Raw genomic sequence first — 22,549 nt, 5'->3', positions numbered from 1 at the left:
TGAATTTGATATAGTTCTATGTGAGGGTAGCAACACATTATCTACGTCAAGCTTGTGACTGGTCATCGGCGGACGAATCGTGGAAAGGGCGCATTTTCAGTAATTGGTGATTGGAGATCTCCAAATATTGCACTGATTATTGGTTACCGTGTTTTTATTAACTTTTGTCGCGGTTAATCTTCCTGTTTACTTTTCGAATAATCTCAAAAGGAAAATAGAAAATACAGGAGCACTACATTTTCCGAAGTCCTTGGTCGGTCGTTTGTAATACAAGATGTCCGTGTGCTTCTTCGTGCCTGCGTAAGTTTCGTCACAATTTTATCGCGTTGTTTCTACTGATATTAAAAGTGGTAGAAACTTACTACGATAATAATTAAAATAATGTTTATATGCAATTAAACGCAACTATTTGTAACTTTCTAGACAAATTTAACTGTTAATACTGCATTTTATAACCAAGCGCGGTCTATACATACTGTAAATATTATTATAAATAATTTTCAAACTATAGCAAGGTATCTCAAATATTTTTGTTATTGTGCGCTTATATTTAATTTAATAACTACATAATTATACTTACATTTAAAGCGCAAAATAATTTTACTTAAAGAATAATACCCATTCATATATTTTGTATGGGTTCAATTACCTACCTAACTACTTCTACATATATTTTTCATAAACTCTTTTTTTATTTTCAATTCTTAATTAGAACACACTAACTATTTAAAAGTACTTCAGCATCACTTCTATAATCAATAAATAGTTTCACAAAGGCAGAATAAAATTTAAAAATATATTTTATTACACTAGAAATCAGACCTTTGTACCAAATTCTTTTACATTATATCTTTACTTAAATATTATAATTCCAAGTTTTATAAATCATACAGTTACATAACTCATAATAAAAACCTACTTTGTAAAACAATTATCATTTAATAATGAATTATGAATTTTTATATTTTTATTTTATGTACCACAACAATTGAACATTACAAATATTGAAGACAAAAATTAATAAGCAACATACTTACATAGTAATATAATTTATAAATCTATCGTGTTTCTTTCAGTGAGCAAGACGCAACAGCCGTTGAAACAGAAGAAGCGGAGACAGAATGTACCGGCGAGGAGTCACCCATCAATAACATACACACTACACTCAATAACTTTTGGGCTAAAGTCAATGAGGATGTTAAGAAGATTACTGCTGTATGTATCTATTAATTATTTTTGTCGAATAAATTTACACTTGAAATCAAACATTTTTAAATTTCAGAAAACTTTACATATAGGTATTAGTATTAGTTATCTAATAAACATTAGAAGAAATATTGAGACAATCCTAATATACAACTTCTGTTCTTTACTTTTTTAATATTACTAAGACATTCAAAGTATTAAGAATATAATAATTTTAGAAATGGCCTAGATTGCATAGATTTAATAGTCCCAAAATAAAAAAATACTCATATAAAAGTTATTACAAAAAGTAAGCTTTTTTACTTAACTGTTTTTCTTTTGTATATTCTAAATTAAAAAAATGCATAGATTTAATATTCTGAAAATAAAAAAATACTCATATAAAAGTTATTACAAAAAGTAAGTTTTTTTTTACTTCACTGTTTTTCTTTTATACATTCTAAATTAAAGAACTAAAAATATACTTTGATACTTATACACAGGAGGACTTCAAAACCCAAGTCCTACCGCTCGCTCGCATCAAAAAAATAATGAAACTAGATGAAGAAGTCAAAATGATATCGGCCGAAGCTCCAGTGCTGTTCGCGAAGGCAGCCGAAATATTCATACATGAGTTGACGTTACGAGCCTGGTCACATACTGAGGATAATAAGAGACGGACACTGCAGGTAAATCACTTTTAGAATACATCTTAATATATATAAATCTCGTTTCACAATGTTTGTCCTCAATGGACTCCTAAACCACTTAACCGATTATAATAAAATTCGCACACCATGATTCGTTCGATCCAACTTGAGAGATAGGATAGTTTAAACATGTAGGTACCACGGGAGAAACCGGGGCGGACCCCTAGTTTTTATCTTATAATTTTTGTCTTATAAGGAAAACTATGAGTATTTATCTTATAGGTCTCTACCCTGTCTTCTTATATTCTTGAAAATTGACTTCTAAAGTATGGTTTAAGTCTACAATTTTTTTTGTCAAATATGTCTTCAATACCTAATCATAATTGGTGCTACACTGCTAAAACTATTCATGACACTATACATTATATTTTTTTTGTATTTAAATCCTTGACTTCGCGGAGCGGATCAAGCTATATCTGTACTAAATTTCATCCAAATTGGTTCAGTAGATGAGGCGTGGATAAGAGACAGGCGGACAGATTTACTTTCAAATTTATAATATTAGCTAGGATTTATTAATATGCCTGTAATTAACACTAAATCTATACCCCCAGCGCAACGACATAGCAATGGCGATATCCCGTTCCGACCAATTCGATTTCCTCATCGACATAGTGCCAAGACAAGAGATGAAGTTCAGCAGATTGAGAGATGAAACACCAAGAGCCACGCAACAAACTGAACAGGTATGTTATATGGAGCTGATAATACCGTGTGACTTGTAAAATTATACAGAGCTGTTAATACTCATCAACATAGTGCCAAGACAAGAGATGAAGTTCAGCAGATTGAGAGATGAAACACCGAGAGCCACGCAACAAACTGAACAGGTATGTTATATGGAGCTGTTAATACCTTGTTACTTGTAGAATTATAATGAGCTGATAATGCTCATCGACATAGTGCCAAGACAAGAGATGAAGTTCAGCAGATTGAGAGATGAAACACCAAGAGCTACGCAACAAACTGAACAGGTATGTTATATGGAGCTGTTAATACCTTGTGACTTGTAGAATTATATGGAGCTGTTTATACAATCCAATATTATTTTTTTTTCATTCCAGGTGGCACAAACACACCAGCCCGCGGTACAAAATACTACGCAGTTTGTAACTCAGCAGTGCGCTCAGATTGTACAGGTTAGTCTTTGTTCTTGTATTTGATAGTTTCGAGAAATAATAATTCATTATAATTGTCTGTTACGAAATTGTATTCTTATAATTGTTTGACAAGTTAAGTAATGAAAACATTAATTCATTTATTATGTAAATAAATGAATTAATGTTTTTTAATTGCATTACAATTTACCTTGATATGAATTATATTATATTATATTATAGTCATATTTTTAATGATACCTACCTTAACACCTTGATGCAGCCAATCAACTAAACAGGAAGGAACACTATAGAGCTGTTAATACCATATTAATTTACAATTTCATAAGACAAAGAGTATTTTATACATCTTTTTTCGTTTTTATAATAAAAAAAAGACGGGTTGCACTCCGGGAGTGCCGGCAGAAGTGAAAACTTGATTATTAACGTTGAGCATGTTTGATATCCATCCGTCTTACGCTTTTTCGATCAGGCCACGTGTCCTGACGCGAGTTTAAGATTTTATACCCAACGCCGCTAAAGAAGTTTTCACTTCAAAAAAAAATTACATTGTATCTTTTTATATTTCAGCCATCTTCAAGTACACCCGCTACAACTTCGACGAACCCACATCCGGTCACGTTGTTACACCAAGTTGTCAATTCTTCTGGCGAAGTACAGAACATGCCGGTAAGTTAAAAATAAGTGTTTGTTTGTATGGGGTGGGATGTGTAATGTATGAGCCGAATTTGATAATACTTTCGCTTATAGAAAAAAAGTATTAATAGTGGTCATAATATACTTGCCTAATAAAATTCAATAATTATGATTCAATTAGAATTTGGAAGGCAGATCTCTCTAACCTGATATAAAAAAATGTAATAAATTTATCAGATAAACCACATAAGGGGCAACACCAAATTGAAGTTATTTGAGCAGTTTTTTAAGAAAAGTTATTTATTCTAGCCCATCAAAAAATATATGTTTAATATTCATCATATTTAGAAGGACGTGAACGGACTCGATACATAATTGGACGAAATCGGCTCGTTAGAAAATAATTGCAAAGATTGGTCTTAAAATCATCATTAAACGATTCTGTCTTTATTTTTTTGACGTACGGGTCTGCAATTTAAAACACGAAGTCAACATATTCATACCTGAAACTCTAACGAGTCATATTTCGCATATGACCCACACTTTTCCTTAAATCACATATTTTCTTATTGTTTTCTTCTACGACCTGGCCCCGCCAAGGAACTGATATTGCGCTCTCGTTTCCGCACACTGTCCAATTGTATGGGAGTAAAGGAGAGCGCAATCACTGTTAAATTTGCTCTTAACAACCCCTTATACCTAATGTTGAAAATTTTCTGTGTGTGTGTATTTTTTCCTATAGTTGGACGACGCGGTTGGCGCAGTGGTAAAGTAACTGCCTACTGAGCCGACTGTCCCGGGTTCGATCCCCGGTCAGGGCAAATATTTGTGTGATGAACTCAATTATTTGTTCTTGGGTCTGGGTGTTATCTATATATGTATTTATTAAATATTATATTTATCGTCGCCTAGTACCCACAACACAAGCCTTAATTGAGCTTACTGTTGGACTAGGTCGATTTGTGTAATAATGTCCTATAATATTTATTTATTTATTTATCAATTTTCAGCTACTCCTAACGCAAGCTCAAATCAACATGATCCGCCTACAAGTGCAGAACAATCCGAACCAGCCAATCATCATTCATGCACAACCACAAGGACAAAATCAAACACCACAGATTCTACAGGTATAATTATACTATAGTAAAATAGAGTACCTATTTATATTTTACTAGCTTTCCGCCCGCAGCTTCGCCCGCGTTTTCTAAGAAAAACCCGCATAGTTCCCGTTCACGTGGGATTTTTGGGATAAAACCTATGTGTTAATCCAAGTTACCCTCTATATTTGTGCTAAATTTCATTCATATTTCACAACCATCCTCAAAATATTTAATATTATGTATGTGTATGTAAAATATGTATTTTAGTAATATTTTTAGTATGTACCTACATATTTTTGATGTATATATGTAATATTTAGTTTATATTAATATGTGTGTATATGTGTCTATTTTACATTATTTGCAATGTATTGTTATATGTAATTGTAATTATAGTCATTTATTTTGCGCTATCTCACGACCTTCTTACATTTCCTTTCCCAGGTTGCCTGGTAGAAATTGCTGTTCAGCAATAAGGCCGCCTTTTGTACAATGAAGTATTATAAATAAATAAATAAATAAACTTTCGCATTTATAATATTAGTAGGAAGTAGGATAGGAAAGTAGGATACAGTGTTACTAGATATCATAAGTAAAAGCGATTCTAAATGTGTGATTCTAAATTCCTTTGAATTCTGTTGCATTAACAATCAATTATTATTTTCTTTTTCTAGTTTCGTGTGATTTGAAAAATACAACAACTTTCTATGTGTTCCATTTTGTTTGTTATGGCTATTATGTAGAGCATGAAAGTGTATGTCAAAAATAGGTAGTAAAGCAAATAATCTTTTAGAGTATCTTTCACTTAATAAAAGTTCGACAGAGTTAATGTACTTGCAACTATAAGCCATACTGTCAAAATGTTAATCTTCTTTTTATACATATATAAAAATGAATCGCAAAATGTGTTGGTAAGCGCATAACTCGAGAACGGCTGAACCGATTTCGATAATTCTTTTTTTTATTATATTCCTTGAAGTACGAGGATGGTTCTTATGTAGAGAAAACGTAAATATGTACCACGGGCGAAGCCGGGGCGGACCGCTAGTTATAAATAAAAATGAATCGCAAAATGTGTTGGTAAGCGCATAACTCGAGAACGGCTGAACCGATTTCGATAATTCTTTTTTTATTATATTCCTTGAAGTAGAGGTATATTAAGAAGAGCTGGAACGTCAACACATTTACACATTGCACATGTTAGGCCGGGAGATACTGACACAAAATTTCGGGCCATTTGTAACAGGATGGCGGTCTAGAGGGGTCTTAGTACGCAATGACAAAAAGAAAAATGATGGTCAGAACGCTGGTACCGGCGGACTAGTCGCGTGGGCGTTAGTCACACTCGTCGGATAAATAGCGAAAGTCCAACGATTTGTAACACAAAAATTTTAGAATTTACCGATAGCCCTTAAAAAAGATGTAGGCGGTAGTGTCATGCCATACAGTTACGATGTGACTTACAGTCCGCCATACCGACGTGAATGCGTTGATTTAAAAAAAAACAATTCAACCATTTGTACCGAGCTCACTTTTGCACAGGTAACCATCGTCGTGCAGCCATTTACTAAAATTGCCATGCCATACTTTTCGGACGATTCCAAATGGTCGCCATACCGCGGAAAAGTCAAACGATTTGTAAATCGTTTGACTTTCGCTATTTATCCGACGAGTACCGGTACCGTATAATTCCCGTCTGGACCCTAGTAATAAGCTACCACCTTCTCTACCTCACTGCGGTCAAAATATGCCTGAATTTCGCATCACTCAGAGAGAAGTTCTTAAAGCTCTCCAAAGTCTAGACGTGAATAAAGCAAGTGGACCTGACGGTATCCCTGCTGTGGTACTAAAAAGTTGTGCTCCTGAACTTTCACCGATATTAACACGGCTGTATCGTCTCTCATATGACACTGGTAAAGTTCCCAAGACCTGGAAAATAGCCAATGTCCAGCCAATACCCAAAAAAGGAAGCCGCAGCGACCCAGGTAACTACCGGCCTATCTCAATCACCTCCATTATCTGTAAAGTTATGGAGCGTATCTTAAACAACCGGCTTCTGAGGTATCTAGAAGGTAACGATCTCCTCAGCGATCATCAATACGGATTTCGACGTAAAAGGTCTACTGGGGACCTTCTGGTTCACCTCACTCATATGTTCGGTTCTGCTATCGAGAAGCTCGGGGAGGCAGTAGCCGTATCCCTCGACATTTCAAAGGCATTTGACAGAGTCTGGCATAGTGGTCTTATCAACAAACTTCCAGCATATGGGATCTGCCCTAGCCTGTGCAACTGGATCTCTGATTTCTTGTGTGAACGTTCACTTCGAGTGGTGATCGATGGTTGTGCGTCCGATCTACTACCCATTAACGCCGGAGTTCCTCAAGGATCAGTACTATCTGCTACTTTATTTCTGCTTCATATAGATGATTTGTTAGGTCCAAATATTTACAGTTATGCCGATGACAGCACAGTTATTGACAGTTACGCATCCGAGGCGCAGACGGTCAATGTTTTGGTGGCCCAAAGAAAGGCTTTAGTTGAGCGATTGAACACTACTTTAAAATCGGTTTCCGAATGGGGCGATGCCAACTTAGTCAGGTTTAACTCCTCGAAAACGCAGGCTTGCCTTTTTACAGCTAAACGTACCGACTTCAGTTTAACACCTACTTTCCAGGATGTGTCCTTAGAGTTGTCCAATGAACTGGAGCTTTTAGGCCTAACGCTCTCCTCCAACCTCAACTTCAAGACCTTCATTGAGTCCAAGGTGCAGGTTGCCGCTAAGAAGCTTGGAATACTCTCCAAAGTGGCAGAATTCTTCACACCGGAACAGCTCCTAAACCTTTATAAAGCTCAAGTTCGGTCAGGTGTGGAGTACTGTTCCCACCTTTGGGCTGGTGCAGCAAAATACCAACTTAGCGCCTTGGACTCAATCGAAAAACGAGCGATTAGGCTAATCGGGAATGAAGCCCTTACCACCTCGAAACTGTATAGCTTAGAACATCGTCGAAAAGTGGCTAGTTTGGCAGTGTTCTACAGGATTTACCACGGTGAATGTGCTGAAGAACTGCACAACCTGATACCCGCTTCTCCCTTTTATCTCCGGGGGACTCGACGCCGTGCTGGTCTCCACCCCTATGTCATCGACATTCCACCCATACGCACTAAGCGTTACGCTTCATCCTTTCTCGTGCGTACCAGCAAGGAATGGAACAATCTTCCGGCGTCCGTGTTTCCCGATAATTATAATCTGGACTTGTTCAAAAAAAAAGTGAATAGGCACTTATTAGGTCAGCATGCTCCATCCTAGACCTCGCTTGTCGCTTTCCATCAGGCGAAGCGATGGTCAAATGCCAGCCTAATCTCAAATTAAAAAAAAAAAAAAAAAAAAAAGAGTTCGACTAACGCCCACGCGACTAGTCCGCCGGTACCAGCGTTCTGAGTTCTGACCATCATTTTTCTTTTAGTCATTGCGTAATAAGACCTCTGTAGAACCGCCATTCTGTTACAAATGACCCGAAATTTTGTGTCAGTATCTCCCGGCCTATGTATGTGTCATATTTTGCAATTGTTTATAAATACAGGGTGATGTAATTGGTGTAGTACGAATATCTAAAAATCTATGAAGAATTTTGTGATACAGTAAATGGAAGAATTATAGACTATTTTACAGTATTTAATAAAATCATTTAATTTTTTGTTCATTTTCATTAGAAATGTCAATTTTTCTCACCAAGGTGGAAATTTGGATGATAAGGATCTTGTTAGAAAAATATAAATTTTGACTATAATCGGCATTTTTTTTTTTCAAAAATCAAATAACTAATTAATAATCAGAGTTATCACATTATTAAAAAAAATAAGCCAAACTATACACAATTTTTACCTACTTGATGCAATCCTCAAAGATCTCAACCCAATAGAGTTACTATGGGGCATAATTAAAGGGAAAGTAGCATCACAAAATGTGAACTTTAACTTGAAAACTGTGTAAGAATTATTTAGAAAGGAAGCAAATGCTATTAGTCTGGATATGTTTAGTGACGTTTGGAGAAAGACGCGAGAACATGAGGAAAAATATATTCAATTAGAACCAAAAGTAGATAATTACACTGACTCATTTATAATAACATTAAGAAATTCCGACAACGAAACATCGAGTTCTTCGAGCGATGAAAGTTACAGTGAAGTAGAAGATTACGATTATGATTAAATAGATTCTTCTTCTTCTCTATAGATACTGCTTTCTGAATTGGTGGTAAATGTTAAAACTGTTAAACTGTTATGACGATTCAAAAGTGCTTCTAGAAGAAGTCTAATTGTATAAATCTTTGAGTTTGAGTTTAAAACCAATAGTGTGAAAATTATACAATAAACATGTAACACATATTTGTTAGCGCGTATTGGTAGGTATTACGTACTTACTACAAATATAATATTTCTTAGATATCTTTACTCGACCAAAGTCAGGAATTTAATTATTATTTGATAATTGAATGATTATTAATACTTTTATCCAATTGATTATTATTAGAATAAATAATTAACTTCATCAATTGATTTACTTTTAAATTATAATTTTACAGGTAAATTATGAGAGCTTTCATAAGTAATTATATTTGCATATACATATCTACAACGCACCCATTTTACAATTCAAGTCTAAAATGAAACTAGAGTCGCATTTATTTTTGAACATACTGTAAGTGAAATTGCATAAGTGTGAGTACTGTGAACATGCCAGCTTTCCCTAATTGACCGATACGAGGATGGTTTTTATGTAGAGAAAACGTAAACATGTACCACGGGCGAAGCCGGGACGGACCGCTAGTTATATATAAAAATGAATCGCAAAATGTGTTGGTAAGCGCATAACTCGAGAACGGCTGAACCGATTTCGATAATTCTTTTTTTTATTATATTCCTTGAAGTACGAGGATGGTTCTTATGTAGAGAAAACGTAAATATTATGTACCACGGGCGAAGCCGGGGCGGACCGCTAGTAAGTAATAAATAAATAAATCACTATTTCCAGGTATCATCACAAGCGCCACACCCACCGCATCAGATCTATATCGCTCAAGTGGCCTCCAACCAAGAGGAGTCGTAGTGATAAGCCACTGCGACGGACAGTGATTAGTGACAAGTTATAAGTGACAAGTGATAATGTTGCATAATCTGTGACATGTGGTGTCTGTGACAAGTGACATGTATAATCTGTGACATGTATTATCTGTCTATGCAAGAAGCTTATATCTAATACACTGGAGATTTCAGTATGAACATTAACTTGTAACAAGAAAATATGACCTTTAATGACGCCTGTATGTTTTTTTATCCCTTTCACACCTAACTTGGCAAGTTGGTGTGAAAGGGATAAAAAAACATACAGGCGTCATTCAACGTCATATTTTCTTGTTACAAGTTAATGGTCATAGTGCAATCTCCATTGTATTAGATATAAGCTTCTTGTGTCTTATGGGTTTGTTTTATGTGGAAGCAGTGCTGCCACTTTTCAAAGTCTGATTTAAAAGTGCTTGTGAAAAATTGAATATAACTACATATTTTGATTTTAAGTTTTTTGAAAGAACCCAAATAAAATAAACTAGAAACAGAAATATGAGTCAATCCGCTTTTTTTCTGTTCTACATAATAATTAACATTAAGATTGTGAAATGTAAAAAAGTATATTTTTTGTTTTTGTTTTTTTTGATTAAAAAACTCAATATCCTAAAAAAACAGTTTTATGTGATAACTATATTATAGACGGTGCAATTATTTATTATAATGTACAGATGTATCTGACAATGTTTTGTTAGTCTTCATTAAAGTATGGTTTTTAAAATGATTCTTTTATTCAATACTAGCTTGCTTACCGCCCGCGGCTTCGCCCGCTTTGTCTAAAACCTAATAAATTATATACTAAAACCTTCCTGTTGAATCACTCTATCTATTAAAAAAACCGCGTCTAATTCCGTTGCGTAGTTTTAAAGATTTAAGCATACAAAGGCACATAGGGATAGAGAAAGCGACTTTGTTTTATATCTACTACTAGCGGTCCGCCCCGGCTTCGCCCGTGGTACATGTTCACGTTTTCTCTACATAAGAACCATCCTCGTACTTCAAGGAATATAATAAAAAAAGAATTATCGAAATCGGTTCAGCCGTTCTCGAGTTATGCGCTTACCAACACATTTTGCGATTCATTTTTATATATAAGAAGATGTAGTGATACAAAAAAGAAATAGTTTTAATCATGAATTGTTACAAAAGTTCTTTTATTCATCTTTTCCTACTTGTATTATCTTAGCAAAATTTAATAAAAAAATGTTATTATGTATGATTCTCCAGGAAATAAAACATATTTCAATCAATTTGATTATTTTAAAAGTTCAAAGCGAGCATTTGAAAAAATAAAAGATTTGCTCTTATTATTATTATTTGGTAGGTATTAAAAAATTTCAGAAGAAAATAATATAACAGATAATTTTTTGACACTTTACTTCCTTTATTATTTACAAATAAAAAAAACTAAAGTCTAGAACTTCACATAACTGAAAATCAAACCGTTTCTTAACAAGGCAAATAAAATTCAATTAAAACAAATCAAAAGTAACAATCATTAAATTATAAATAATTAAAACTCCAATGAATAGAGAATAAATAAAATAAGTAAAACATACTCCCCATTTCTCTTACAAGCTAACTTGAATTTATATAAATTACCTTATGTTATAATACATATACTATTGAAACTTCATTCATTGAAACTTCATAGTATATCCTTATAATAATTTAATAATAAAACATTTCTTCTTTACATTTAATTAGGAGGGACCATGTTATGTTCTTGCATTTGTTTGACAAAAATGTCTGAGAGGGACAGCATAATAGTTTTGTAGTGCTGTCCCAGTTTTAATCGTACTACAAATATAGCAAAAACAAATCATGGTATGTTTAATACACGCATATAATAATATTTTTTATCATCGTTACATGCGTGTATTTTTTATTTTTTAGGATAATACACGCATGTATTAATTTCTATTATCGTTACATGCGTGTATTTTTAGGGTCATACACGCATATAATAATTTTTATTATCGTTACATGCGTGTATTTTGTGGGCCATACACGCATATAATAATTTTTATTATCGTTACATGCGTGTATTTTTAGGCCCATACACGCAAATAATAATTTTTATTATCGTTACATGCGTGTATTTTTAGGGCCATACACGCATATAATAATTTTTGTTATCGTTACATGCGTGTATTTTTAGGATCATACACGCATGTATTAATTTTTATTATCGTTACATGCGTGTATTTTTAGGGTCATACACGCATATAATAATTTTTATTATCGTTACATGCGTGTATTTTGTGGGCCATACACGCATATAATAATTTTTATTATCGTTACATGCGTGTATTTTTAGGCCCATACACGCAAATAATAATTTTTATTATCGTTACATGCGTGTATTTTTAGGGCCATACACGCATATAATAATTTTTGTTATCGTTACATGCGTGTATTTTTAGGATCATACACGCATATAATAATTTTTATTGTCGTTACATGCGTGTATTTTTAGGGCCATACACGCATATAATAATTTTTATTATCGTCACATGCGTGTATTTTTAGGATCATACACGCATATAATAATTTATATGCGTGTAATTTCCTATACTCTATTCACTAGGCATCATATTGCGTATATCCTGTTTGAGAAGTTTGACAAATTGTTGTTTCCTTTTAGAATCCTCGCGGAGCACAGCGCAGGTTTGTGCTTTAAAGTCGTTACGTACTTGATCGTCCATTGCTCGGCACCTAAATTAAAAAAAAAAACTTTTTGACATTCCAATTTCAAATCAATGGTAAAAAAAGGATTAATTTTAAGATCTTAAGATGATTCAATAAGAATAAGATGCATGATATTGTAAAATAACTTTTAGGGCTTAATTCCACACTACAAAAAAATATTATGCCAAGTTTTAGATTTTCACATAACCAAAAGGAATTAAATTCAACCTAAACTGCATGAATTAAAGTTGGTTTTAGCTGATATAATATCTAGAAGTTATTAAATAAGTTTTATACCCATAATAAGGTAGCAGGTATAAACTTAGCTAACTTATTAAGTAATCTTACCTAATATCCAGTTCTTTGAACTTATAATCGATGATTTGCAATATAGCATCGAGCATTTCACACCCTGTAACTCTGAATAAATGGTGGCGAGTGTCTGAGCCTTCCTTCAGTTGCCTTTGGATTTCTACAAATAACTGACTGAATCTGGAAACAAAATTATATGAACAATTACCTGTATTATTTTGGAAGGGAAATACGAATAAAGTAAAAAAATATATCAGAATTCAAACACATATACAGGTTTTATTTCGCCAGTGTTTTCAAAGGAAAACCCGAATAGTTGCTGTGAGATTTACGGGATAAAAAGTAGCCTATGACTTATTCTGGTTCTTTAGCTACCTGAATACCAAATTTCATTGTAAATTGTTCAGTAGTATTTGCGTGAAAGAGTAACAAACATCCATCCTCACAAACTTTCGCATTTATAATATTAGTTGGATCAAATACAACAAAAATATTTTAACATATTTTTTTTTATTGAATTAAAAATATTTTTTGTAATTAGCTCGAGAAAGGCTCAACCAATTCGGCTATTTATTTTACGTGTCTTTAAGACACAAGCAAGGTACTTATGGAGAGAAAACACAATAAAGGGCATTAGGACTAATATTAAAATTATCGAATAAAATGTTCACTAATTACACACATGACACAATAAATACCGACCTTCGACTGGTGTCATGTTGTATTTCAACCAGTGTTGTATTCAACTTTTCTATTATCAAGTTCAAATTGTCTCTGTACATGAATGTTTCGTAGTTTTCCGCTGAAAAATAATGTAATAAATATCGAAATTATTTTACTTCAATTACGAAACCGATTTTCTCTATCAAGATTTTTACTCTTAAAGTATATCAGCAATTTTTTGTTACAAATTAAACATTTTAACGGATTTTAAACGCGACTTATATCCCGACGTTTCGCACGCTTTGCAACGAGCGTGGTCTCGGGGAGAATTTTAGCAATTATTAAATATTTTAAAAGCAAAATCTATTACGTTGGGTAAAAAAAAAATATAAAAAAGGTACTTTAAAACTTTCATACAAAGCTTGTGTAATAGATTTTAAAAGGCTGGTTATTAATACTTACGAGGTAACGAAGAAAGTATAGATTGATTCTGCTTCATCCAATTACTAACGGACGAGCTTTGACTAACATTGGGCACAACCTCTTCTGAAATCCTGTACTTAGCTTTACTTGTCGTCGGCTTACTGGATATTATGGGCGAAGATGTAGCAGTCGAAGCTAATCTTGATTTTTTTGGTGTAGAATCTACAGCAATTGCATTTTTCCGCTTACGAAAATCATATTTCGATTTACTCTCTATTCCAGTTTTAGACGATATAGTTTCTGGTCTGTTCATGTTCACGCAACCACCGTCAGAAATCGATATCGGGTTTGTAGGGAACAACTTGATTGGAGATATTGTGCTCAGCATCGGTTTCTTCTCTGTTGTCGAAGAAGCCGCAGTTTCTTTTTTCGTCTTTTTAGATTGTTTTGAGACTCTAGATTGTTTGGAAATGTCGCTTTGATCGGATCCGAATATGGAATTGTGTCGTGGTGGCATCCATTCATGGATTTCCTGTGAAGACAGCCTCTTAATAGAAACGGCTGGTGAATTCCTAACTATACGCCGTACATCTTCATTTGAAACTCTGCTCGCTCTCTCGCTATTGTTCGAATGCCACAACTTGTGCATTTCGTTCGTGAGAGTTTTGTGGTATTCTTTGGTAGAATCATCCAGATATTCAACTTCTAAATCACGCGGTTGTAAGCTTTGATCCAATTGGTTGGAACTCGGAGGGTTCTCTTTAGAACTTCCGTGGCCCGTTATGCCAAGCGTCGGTATGGACTTGGGCGACTCATTTTCGATTACGGCACTAACTGTTAGTATTTTAACGCAGTCTTTTACAGTATTACTGTCAGTGCTGGTTGACCGTTTCTTCTCACTTTTTCTGTGCTTTTTATTTTTCTTGCTCTTTTTCTTCGCAAGGCTTTCATCTTTATTGGTTACATCAGATGGCTTATCACCTGTACTTGAATTGTGACTTTTACGTTTCTTATTTTTCTTATGTTTGGAAGGCGATTTATCAAGTTCTATTATTTCTATATTGCTAGTACTTAGTTTTTCCGGACTGTAATTAGGTTGATCTAAATCTGAAAGTAGATTTTGGGTCGTATTCAATTCAAGACGTTTTCCAATTGACTCGTCTTCACACATGTCTTGGAGTTTTTCCAAAGCCGTAACAGAATCTTCCAGATTAATATCCTTTGGCTGTGATTCAACTATCAGAGCGGGTAATGGACTTATACTTTGTTCCATCTCTTGCCCTACTTCCAACACTAATTCATTACCACTTTTCAAGTACTGATCTTTTTTCTTTGATTGCTTTGTTTTCCTTTTTGACCGAGATTTTTTTGTACATTTTTCAAGTATTTGTTCATCGATAACTTCCATTTGAGGATCGATGTTTATATTTGGTTCTAAATTCCCAGGCGTTTCTTTGGGAACTTCAATTGTAACAGAAGCATTTAAAGTTTCTGATATCGGTTCACGCATTTTTTCATTAACAAGTTCATCTCGTGATAATTTAACTGTATCGATTTTACGTAGTTTATTCTTTGCTTTAGTTTTTCTTCCTCTAGTTTCTATTTCTGAATATTTTTTGGGCGGTATATTGCGACGACTACGCCTTACAGGAGTATTGGTAGGTGTTCTTTTAAAAGTTTGAGTAAATTTCTTTTTAAAATCACTATCTTCACTATCGCTCGAGAAATTATACAATGCTAGGTTTTTATCCCGTTTTGCATCTACAAGGGTAATATTCTCGTTATTATCGATGGTTTTCTTAAGGTTATTAAAATCTTCATTAATTTTTTTCGACCTCGGGGAGAGAAGAGGTTCATTTTTCATTTTACTGTTTTTTATAAGTCTCCGAGTCGATCGTTTTAATTGTTCTATTTCTTTGTACGACGTAGCTTTAGATTTAGGAGTATCTCTGTATGGTAGTTGCTCCGGTGCTATGTCATCTTTTTCACTTTCAGATACATACATAGTAGACTTTGCAGCATTTATTATGTGTTCATCCTTAGGGGAGTATAATTTACGCCTCCTACGAACTTGCGTAATTTCTGGGCTTTTGCTCTTATTATTGTTGTCAGTTTCTTTTATATTAAAGTCCTCATCGCGTACATTTGACATATTAGCATCAGTTTCAATTTGCAACTTAGATTTGTATTGCTTTTTATTTCGTTTCATTGTTGTTTTAAATTTTAATTTTATAGGTTTAGGATTAATAGCTTTTTTGTTATTTATCTTTTTTGTTACTTTAGAATCGCTCTCATCTGCTCCATCATTCTGAAGACCAGCTTCAACATCATTTGTGGGATTTTGCATCGTAGTATTTTGATTGTATGTTTGTTTATTTATGTAATTGTCTAATTCATCGCAAACTTGATCGACCAAATCATTTAGACATTCGAAGATGTCTATTTCGTTAAAATTGAAATCTCGCTCAATATCATTGTTCGTGGGTAGATCAAACTCTTCACTTGCTTCTGAACTTGTTTCGTTTATTTTCTTTGCTAGTGAAGGACTTAAAATCACATCGTCATTTTTATTTTCACCGCAATGCTGCGTGAAGAAATCTTCAACGACTTGAGGGTTCAGTGCCGGTTTGTAATTATTAATAATGTCTTTATTTGACTTTTCGATCTCTGTTGAAATTACTTTATTGCTGATAATAACTTCCTTTCTATGTTTTGGGAAAACATAATTTGGAGTATCTTCTATATAATCAGCATTTAATTGATCTCCCAAATGTTGAACGATATTATTATTCTCATTTATTTCATATATGGTGCTCTCTTTGGCTTTGTTTTTCACATTTGCCGCTTTTTCTTCGGATTCTATTCGTATATTTTTTGTATTCTCACGTATTCGATCTACTGTTCGATTAGACTGTAGAGCTTCTTTAACTAACATATCAACGATGTTAGATGTATCTGTATTTATTTCTTTGTCTTTTGGGAATCTATCAATCGTGTCATTTATAACAGAAACGTCAGCGGACCCGATGGTAGCCACTAACAAACAACTTATTGAGTCCTCGTCGTTATTGTTAGGGGGAGAAAGGTTATTATTTTCCGAAACCGTATGGCGAGATGTAACTGTTGCATGGTCGGAATCCGATTTGTTTTTGATAGTGACGCCGAAAGTTCTAAGTCGAAGCGTGCTTTCGTCGTTAAAACTTTGGCTTTCGTCGATCTCTGTGACTTCAGTTACACTAGATAGCTGAGGTAAAGCACAGACACTAACTGGCTCTCTTTCGAATTGACAACCCGGTAACGCAGCTAGTTTTTCTCGCAACTGTAAAGATGTAAAAATCGATAAATGTACCAAAGAAAATTATTCAAACAATAATATTATAGTAAGGTACTCGATTACAAATATACCAGTGCTAAAGACGAAGTAGACGCGCTGGATGCCTGCGACTGCCGCGAAACAGACCTCCCAGGTCTAGCATTAACACCTTGAAATAACAAACATATATCTTATATATAAAATATATCAACAGGTTTATAAAAAACCTGTTGATTAAATGAAGGTGAGTTTCGTCGATTGATTAAATATGTAAGTCGGTCAAAAACAAAATTGAAAGGTATAGAATTGGGAAAAACTGCTGCTGTTGAATATCAGAAATAAAAATAATTAATTTCATGCAAAATCGCTAAATATGCCATTCGCTTCGCGATGTATTTGTGATAATTTAACATGATACACATCATATACAAAATTATCCCTTCTATGTATAAGTAAATTAAATAAAATCCTTTTCAGTTTTAATTATCGCAAGTGTAAAAAAATGCAGTTACGCCCTCTAGACAAACCATTACCGCGCTTCGGCGTATTGGAGTTTTGTTATGTATTGATTAAACTGTTGCATTGTAATAAATAACATACATTTATATACATGCTATGAATAACTATGTGACATCGAAGCGATATCGTTTTCTCATAATCGTTTTTAAAATAGGTGATTGAAAATTAGAGGCTATAAAGATTATTAAAAAAATACAAATTGCATTGCAGTAGGTACATAAATATATAATTACATTATTAAAGATAAATTCAACAAAATTCATACCTGAATGTCTTCTACGCCGCCATTTCACGGGATTCGAAAATCTAGTGTCCTCCTTTAGATAAAAAAAAAATATTTCACTCAATAACCTACAATAACCACCGACGGAGTACAAAACTACCCACAAAATAGTTTTTTTTTTATTTGACATGTCAATATGGAAATAAAGGTGCTTGTACATACCATCTGTCAAGTTTACATGACAGAAAGTGACGTGCCTATAAATCATTTGATTTTATATTAAGCAGTTCGCGCGTTAGGGTTGTTGGAACGAAATACTAGTTGCATGCCGCGGATGCTTTGATATTTTCTATTTTAAAACACACTTTGGTAACTTTAAATATATTTTATGGGTTAAAAAGTTGATTCAGTTCGAGATATGAAATGTTATTCATGGTTCTAAGTTCTAACCTTAGTTCTAACTTCTAATATGTATAAACAGATTATGAGGTTTTAGGTATGATTTAGGTTACTGAATGAAATATAGATTTATCTTAATCATCCTGGCGCAGAACCTCTGGTTAAATCTATTTCTTTGAAAATTAAATTTTGAAATGATAAAATATATCTACTTAGATCCTTTTTACTTATCGAATTTGTGTAGCCATATTATGATATATAGGTTCTATTCTTATTGGATTATATTTTGATTTTATTGGGAATAGGTACCTACCTAATAATTAAAAAATAAAGTACCGTAATCTAAATAAGCAGTAAAGTAATCATTTGAAATATTAAAAAGGTATAAAAAATCAAGTCAAAGGTTCTTTAGTGTGGTCTTGATTAAATACAAAGATTACTTTTTTTTATAATGTAGGTACTTACCGAATTTTCGATTTGAGAACACTCTCCTGTATTTTCTGTAGAGGCTTGAATTTTATTTAGGTCTAATAATATCTGAAAAAAAGTACATATTATTGTAGTATTAAATTAAATTCAAATAAAATAAAAAATATCACTTTTTTATTAAAAAAAAAAATGTTACGACTTATGATTACTTATGCCTTCATTTTGACCTATATTATAAGAGAACTTTAAAAAAAATTGCCTATATTTCTACAAGATTACAATATAATTTTTACCTGATATTTATGTTCAAATATCTTAGCCAAAGAAGTATTGACTTTAACAATATTTTCAGTACTTAAATAAATCTTTACTTCGTTTCCCTCCAAAACATCTGAGCCGTGCAATTGCTTCGAATCTATTATATTCAATTCAATTTTTATTAACGACGACTCCCTGTGAATATTGTTTAAAAATTACGCTAAATAAAAAAATAAAAAAGGCACACTGGTGTTATGTCCTACTATGTCCTACTAATACTAATACTTACGTGTGTGTGTGTGTGTGTGTGTTTGTTACTCTTTCACGCAAATTCTACTGAACCGATTACAATGAAATTTAGGACACATATAGAGGGTAACTTGGATTAACACATAGGAGAGGTTAGGTATAATTAAGAATCAAATCTATAAAAATTCATCATTCATGCGGAAATCGATGAATCGTATTTGATCAAACAAAATATGTCATTTATGTAAGCACAGACTAAATAACATACAATTTTTTTAAAGTTAAATTTCTAGGCGCGTTGAGATTAAAATTTCAAGGTCGCGTCATGGCAATACCGTCACGTCATGGAGTAAGGCGACAATTTTGGTATCTTTGAATCTTGCCAAAGAAGTTTCACTGCATGCTCGGCACACACACACTCTTTTTTTTCAATGTGAGTAAATAAATAAAAATAAAACGTACATCAACATTTTAACAGAAATAACATTATCTTCATTTATTACTAACGCATCCGACATGGAGCTATTAGTTTTTAATAACTCCAATAATTTCAATTCCAACATGAGTGAGACATTTTTGTTGCCAGCGTTCAAATCAAGCCAATATTTTTTATCTGTGAGCTAAAAAAAACAAAAAATGTACACAAATGTAAACTTCGTGGCTTGGTTTATAAATAAGAAACATTACAACAAAACATTGAATATTATTATTTTAAAGCTTGTATTGAACGAATAAAAAACGAGTGTGATGTTAAAAGTATGTATGTTGTTATACGCCATTTTTTGGCGCCTACTGAAAAAAATGATAGCAATTGATTTTTTTTTAATATAGTATAATATTATTTCAAGTTTTTTAAATTCTCATTATACTCACGGTGATAAGTTCTAAATTGCCAATAATAAATTTCCTGCACTGCACTGAAGTGATCAACTCATTTTTATCATTGAGTGCATTTAGAAAAGCTCTTGCATCCTGTTTGGATATGTCGAACAATTTACACAATATCTTAATAAAGGACAATGTTTTAGAAATATAAACAAAATAAGAAGAAAAATAAGGTGACCTTATTTTCTATTAAAATCCTAGCTGGATGAGACCAGCGGGTTAAATGCATAAAAGCGGATCAACAGGTTATTTTCTTATTATTTATGTACTTAAAATATTATAGCATATAATGCAAACAATAAAATTTATAATGCTCTAAAGGAAATTAACCCTATATAGAACTAAAAATACCTTAAAGAAATTCATCCAAGTACTCTTCAAGAAAACATCAACAGCGTTTTGACTATACAAGTTACTTGGAAACCATATTTCCGCAGCTTTTTTCCTAACAGATAACTCTTGGCGAGGCAGCAGCCATCGCATGAGGCACTCAAGCATGCTATACTGAAGTCTGAAGTCACCACAATGAGCGAGCAACTCTGATAATTTTATGCTGTTAAAAAGTTCTCGATTAATTCTTATTACCTCTTATTATAAGAGGTATATGAAGTATCTGTGTGTAAGTAGTAGTAAATGTGAGTGTTGACAGTAAATAAATACAACAAATAATTAAGATCTTGAAAGTATTTAAAGATAACAGTTTTATTTAATAAATATTCAATTATTGGTGTTGCGACCATGGTCTTTATCTTGAATTTATAATAAGCATGAATGTAATGATTAGCTAAAAATAAAATTTCTTCTTTAAAATAAATATGTCAAGTATATTGAACTTACAAATGCTTTTCAAACTTATTTCTCAAAGCAATTCTGATCTCTCTATTAGACTCTGCGCTACAAATGTTAAAGCACTGTATAATGTGAAGCCGCTGATTTGTATTTGGATGTTGGTGGGTTGCTAAATGTAATAGATTATCAGCTAAATCCTCTATTATAGTTTGGTTTATTGATGCATCCTTTATTCTTATCTCCTAAAATATAAAAATACAGAAATTAAATGAGTTGACATATATATCATAATAGTACTTAGATAATTACTTTTTATTTTATATATAAGAGACAGATCACAGAACTTAGTTTAACATATGATGATATAATAATAATTCATGAGCCAAACTTACTTTTACAAACTTTAAAAGCAGAGTTAAGAAATTCCACCAGTTGGTGTGTTGGAGTAGATGTTGTCTCAATGTATCAAACCAATACTTTAGAATTGAAATTAACTCTTTACCCAGTAGGCCCCATGTTTTAGATCCTGGTAAATCTAAAAGACCTTTGAAGATGTGAACCGCAACTCCATTTTCGCCCTTTTTATTGAAATACTAAAAGTAAATACGTTTTAATGAGCAGATACAATTAAATGAACACTTCGTCAACTCAATTTATTTAACGTACTTCTATTTCTAGTGATCTAACAGTTTTCAGAGCAAGAACTGCTGACATATTTAATCGAATTTTCGAACGACAGTATTTATTTACAAAGTCTTGTGTTGTTATGATATAATCATCTAAAGTCTTGGTGTTCTTCAAATATTTACTAATATCCATATTTAATGCCGATTGAATAGGAATTTCAATCACAAAGCAGCAAATAATAAAAGTGAGAATACCAGAATCACAAATAGTTTCAACTTTCCCGCTAAAGCTTCCATAATCCATAGCGTAGATGGAGTAGCCATTGATGGAATAAATCGATTTAACTATTCGATTATCGATAGTCGAGATAGACCATAGACAACATCATAATATAATCGGAATGTAATTAATAGTTGGACGTGAGCGAAGTCAACGCCGCGGCCGCAATCCGCATTACGCATAGGTTTCTATTTTTCATAAGTTTCCTAATTACTAAATAAGTAGCAAGTAGTGTTAGATCTAGATATAAATTCACAAATATTTTATTAATATAACGAAAGAAGCCACGGATATTTTGCTTAGATTACTGCAAATAATACAACTAAGTTGACGTAGATTGTAGGTTGTTATATTAAAAATATTTTTATTATGCCTTTATTTTTAATAATTATGCCCTAAAAATAGCTGGCCGGCCAGCTAAAGATCTTTTTTGTTTTGTTTATTCAAGTACATATTTTGATAGGATTATTAGATCGAATACTGTCTATGTCTAGGAATCAGTACCTATTGCTCATTTCATGAAATGATTGATCATTTCGTGAAATGGTCGCATTTCATGATGTGGCCAACATAGTTTGACCAGATCGTGAAATCGTTTACGATTTTGTCATCCAAAT

The 22,549-nt window shown here is 32.9% G+C and overlaps 2 protein-coding genes across 2 annotated transcripts; one reads left to right on the top strand and one right to left on the bottom strand.

Annotated features, from left to right (window-relative positions):
- Positions 1-46: 46 nt before the first annotated feature.
- Positions 47-10,594, top strand: LOC149477401 (nuclear transcription factor Y subunit gamma-like). The gene is made up of 8 exons (XM_089711003.1): positions 47-300; positions 1,077-1,215; positions 1,689-1,874; positions 2,450-2,581; positions 2,960-3,034; positions 3,584-3,682; positions 4,660-4,779; positions 9,785-10,594. Exons 1-8 carry the CDS (start codon positions 275-277, stop codon positions 9,857-9,859), a joined length of 852 nt encoding a protein of 283 aa, XP_089567129.1. The 5' UTR covers positions 47-274; the 3' UTR covers positions 9,860-10,594.
- Positions 10,595-12,027: 1,433 nt separating this feature from the next.
- Positions 12,028-21,845, bottom strand: LOC149477400 (uncharacterized). The gene is made up of 14 exons (XM_089711026.1): positions 21,693-21,845; positions 21,419-21,619; positions 21,075-21,268; positions 20,589-20,790; positions 20,226-20,324; positions 19,815-19,972; positions 19,139-19,307; positions 18,882-18,953; positions 18,060-18,111; positions 17,368-17,444; positions 14,002-17,281; positions 13,579-13,678; positions 12,913-13,056; positions 12,028-12,591 (listed from the first exon to the last, which is right to left on the bottom strand). The coding sequence occupies exons 1-14, from the start codon at positions 21,843-21,845 to the stop codon at positions 12,453-12,455; spliced, it is 5,040 nt and encodes a 1,679-aa protein (XP_089567152.1). The 3' UTR covers positions 12,028-12,452.
- Positions 21,846-22,549: the final 704 nt, after the last annotated feature.

The sequence above is a fragment of the Colias philodice genome, chromosome 25, assembly GCF_061535455.1.
Source record: "Colias philodice isolate Cphi_HAF_F1 chromosome 25, ilColPhil1 Martin Lab GWU primary, whole genome shotgun sequence".
In the NCBI taxonomy this organism is placed as follows: Eukaryota; Metazoa; Arthropoda; class Insecta; order Lepidoptera; family Pieridae; genus Colias; species Colias philodice.
The sequence above is the reverse complement of the archived record's forward strand: the minus strand, read 5'-3'. Positions and strand labels throughout refer to the sequence as shown.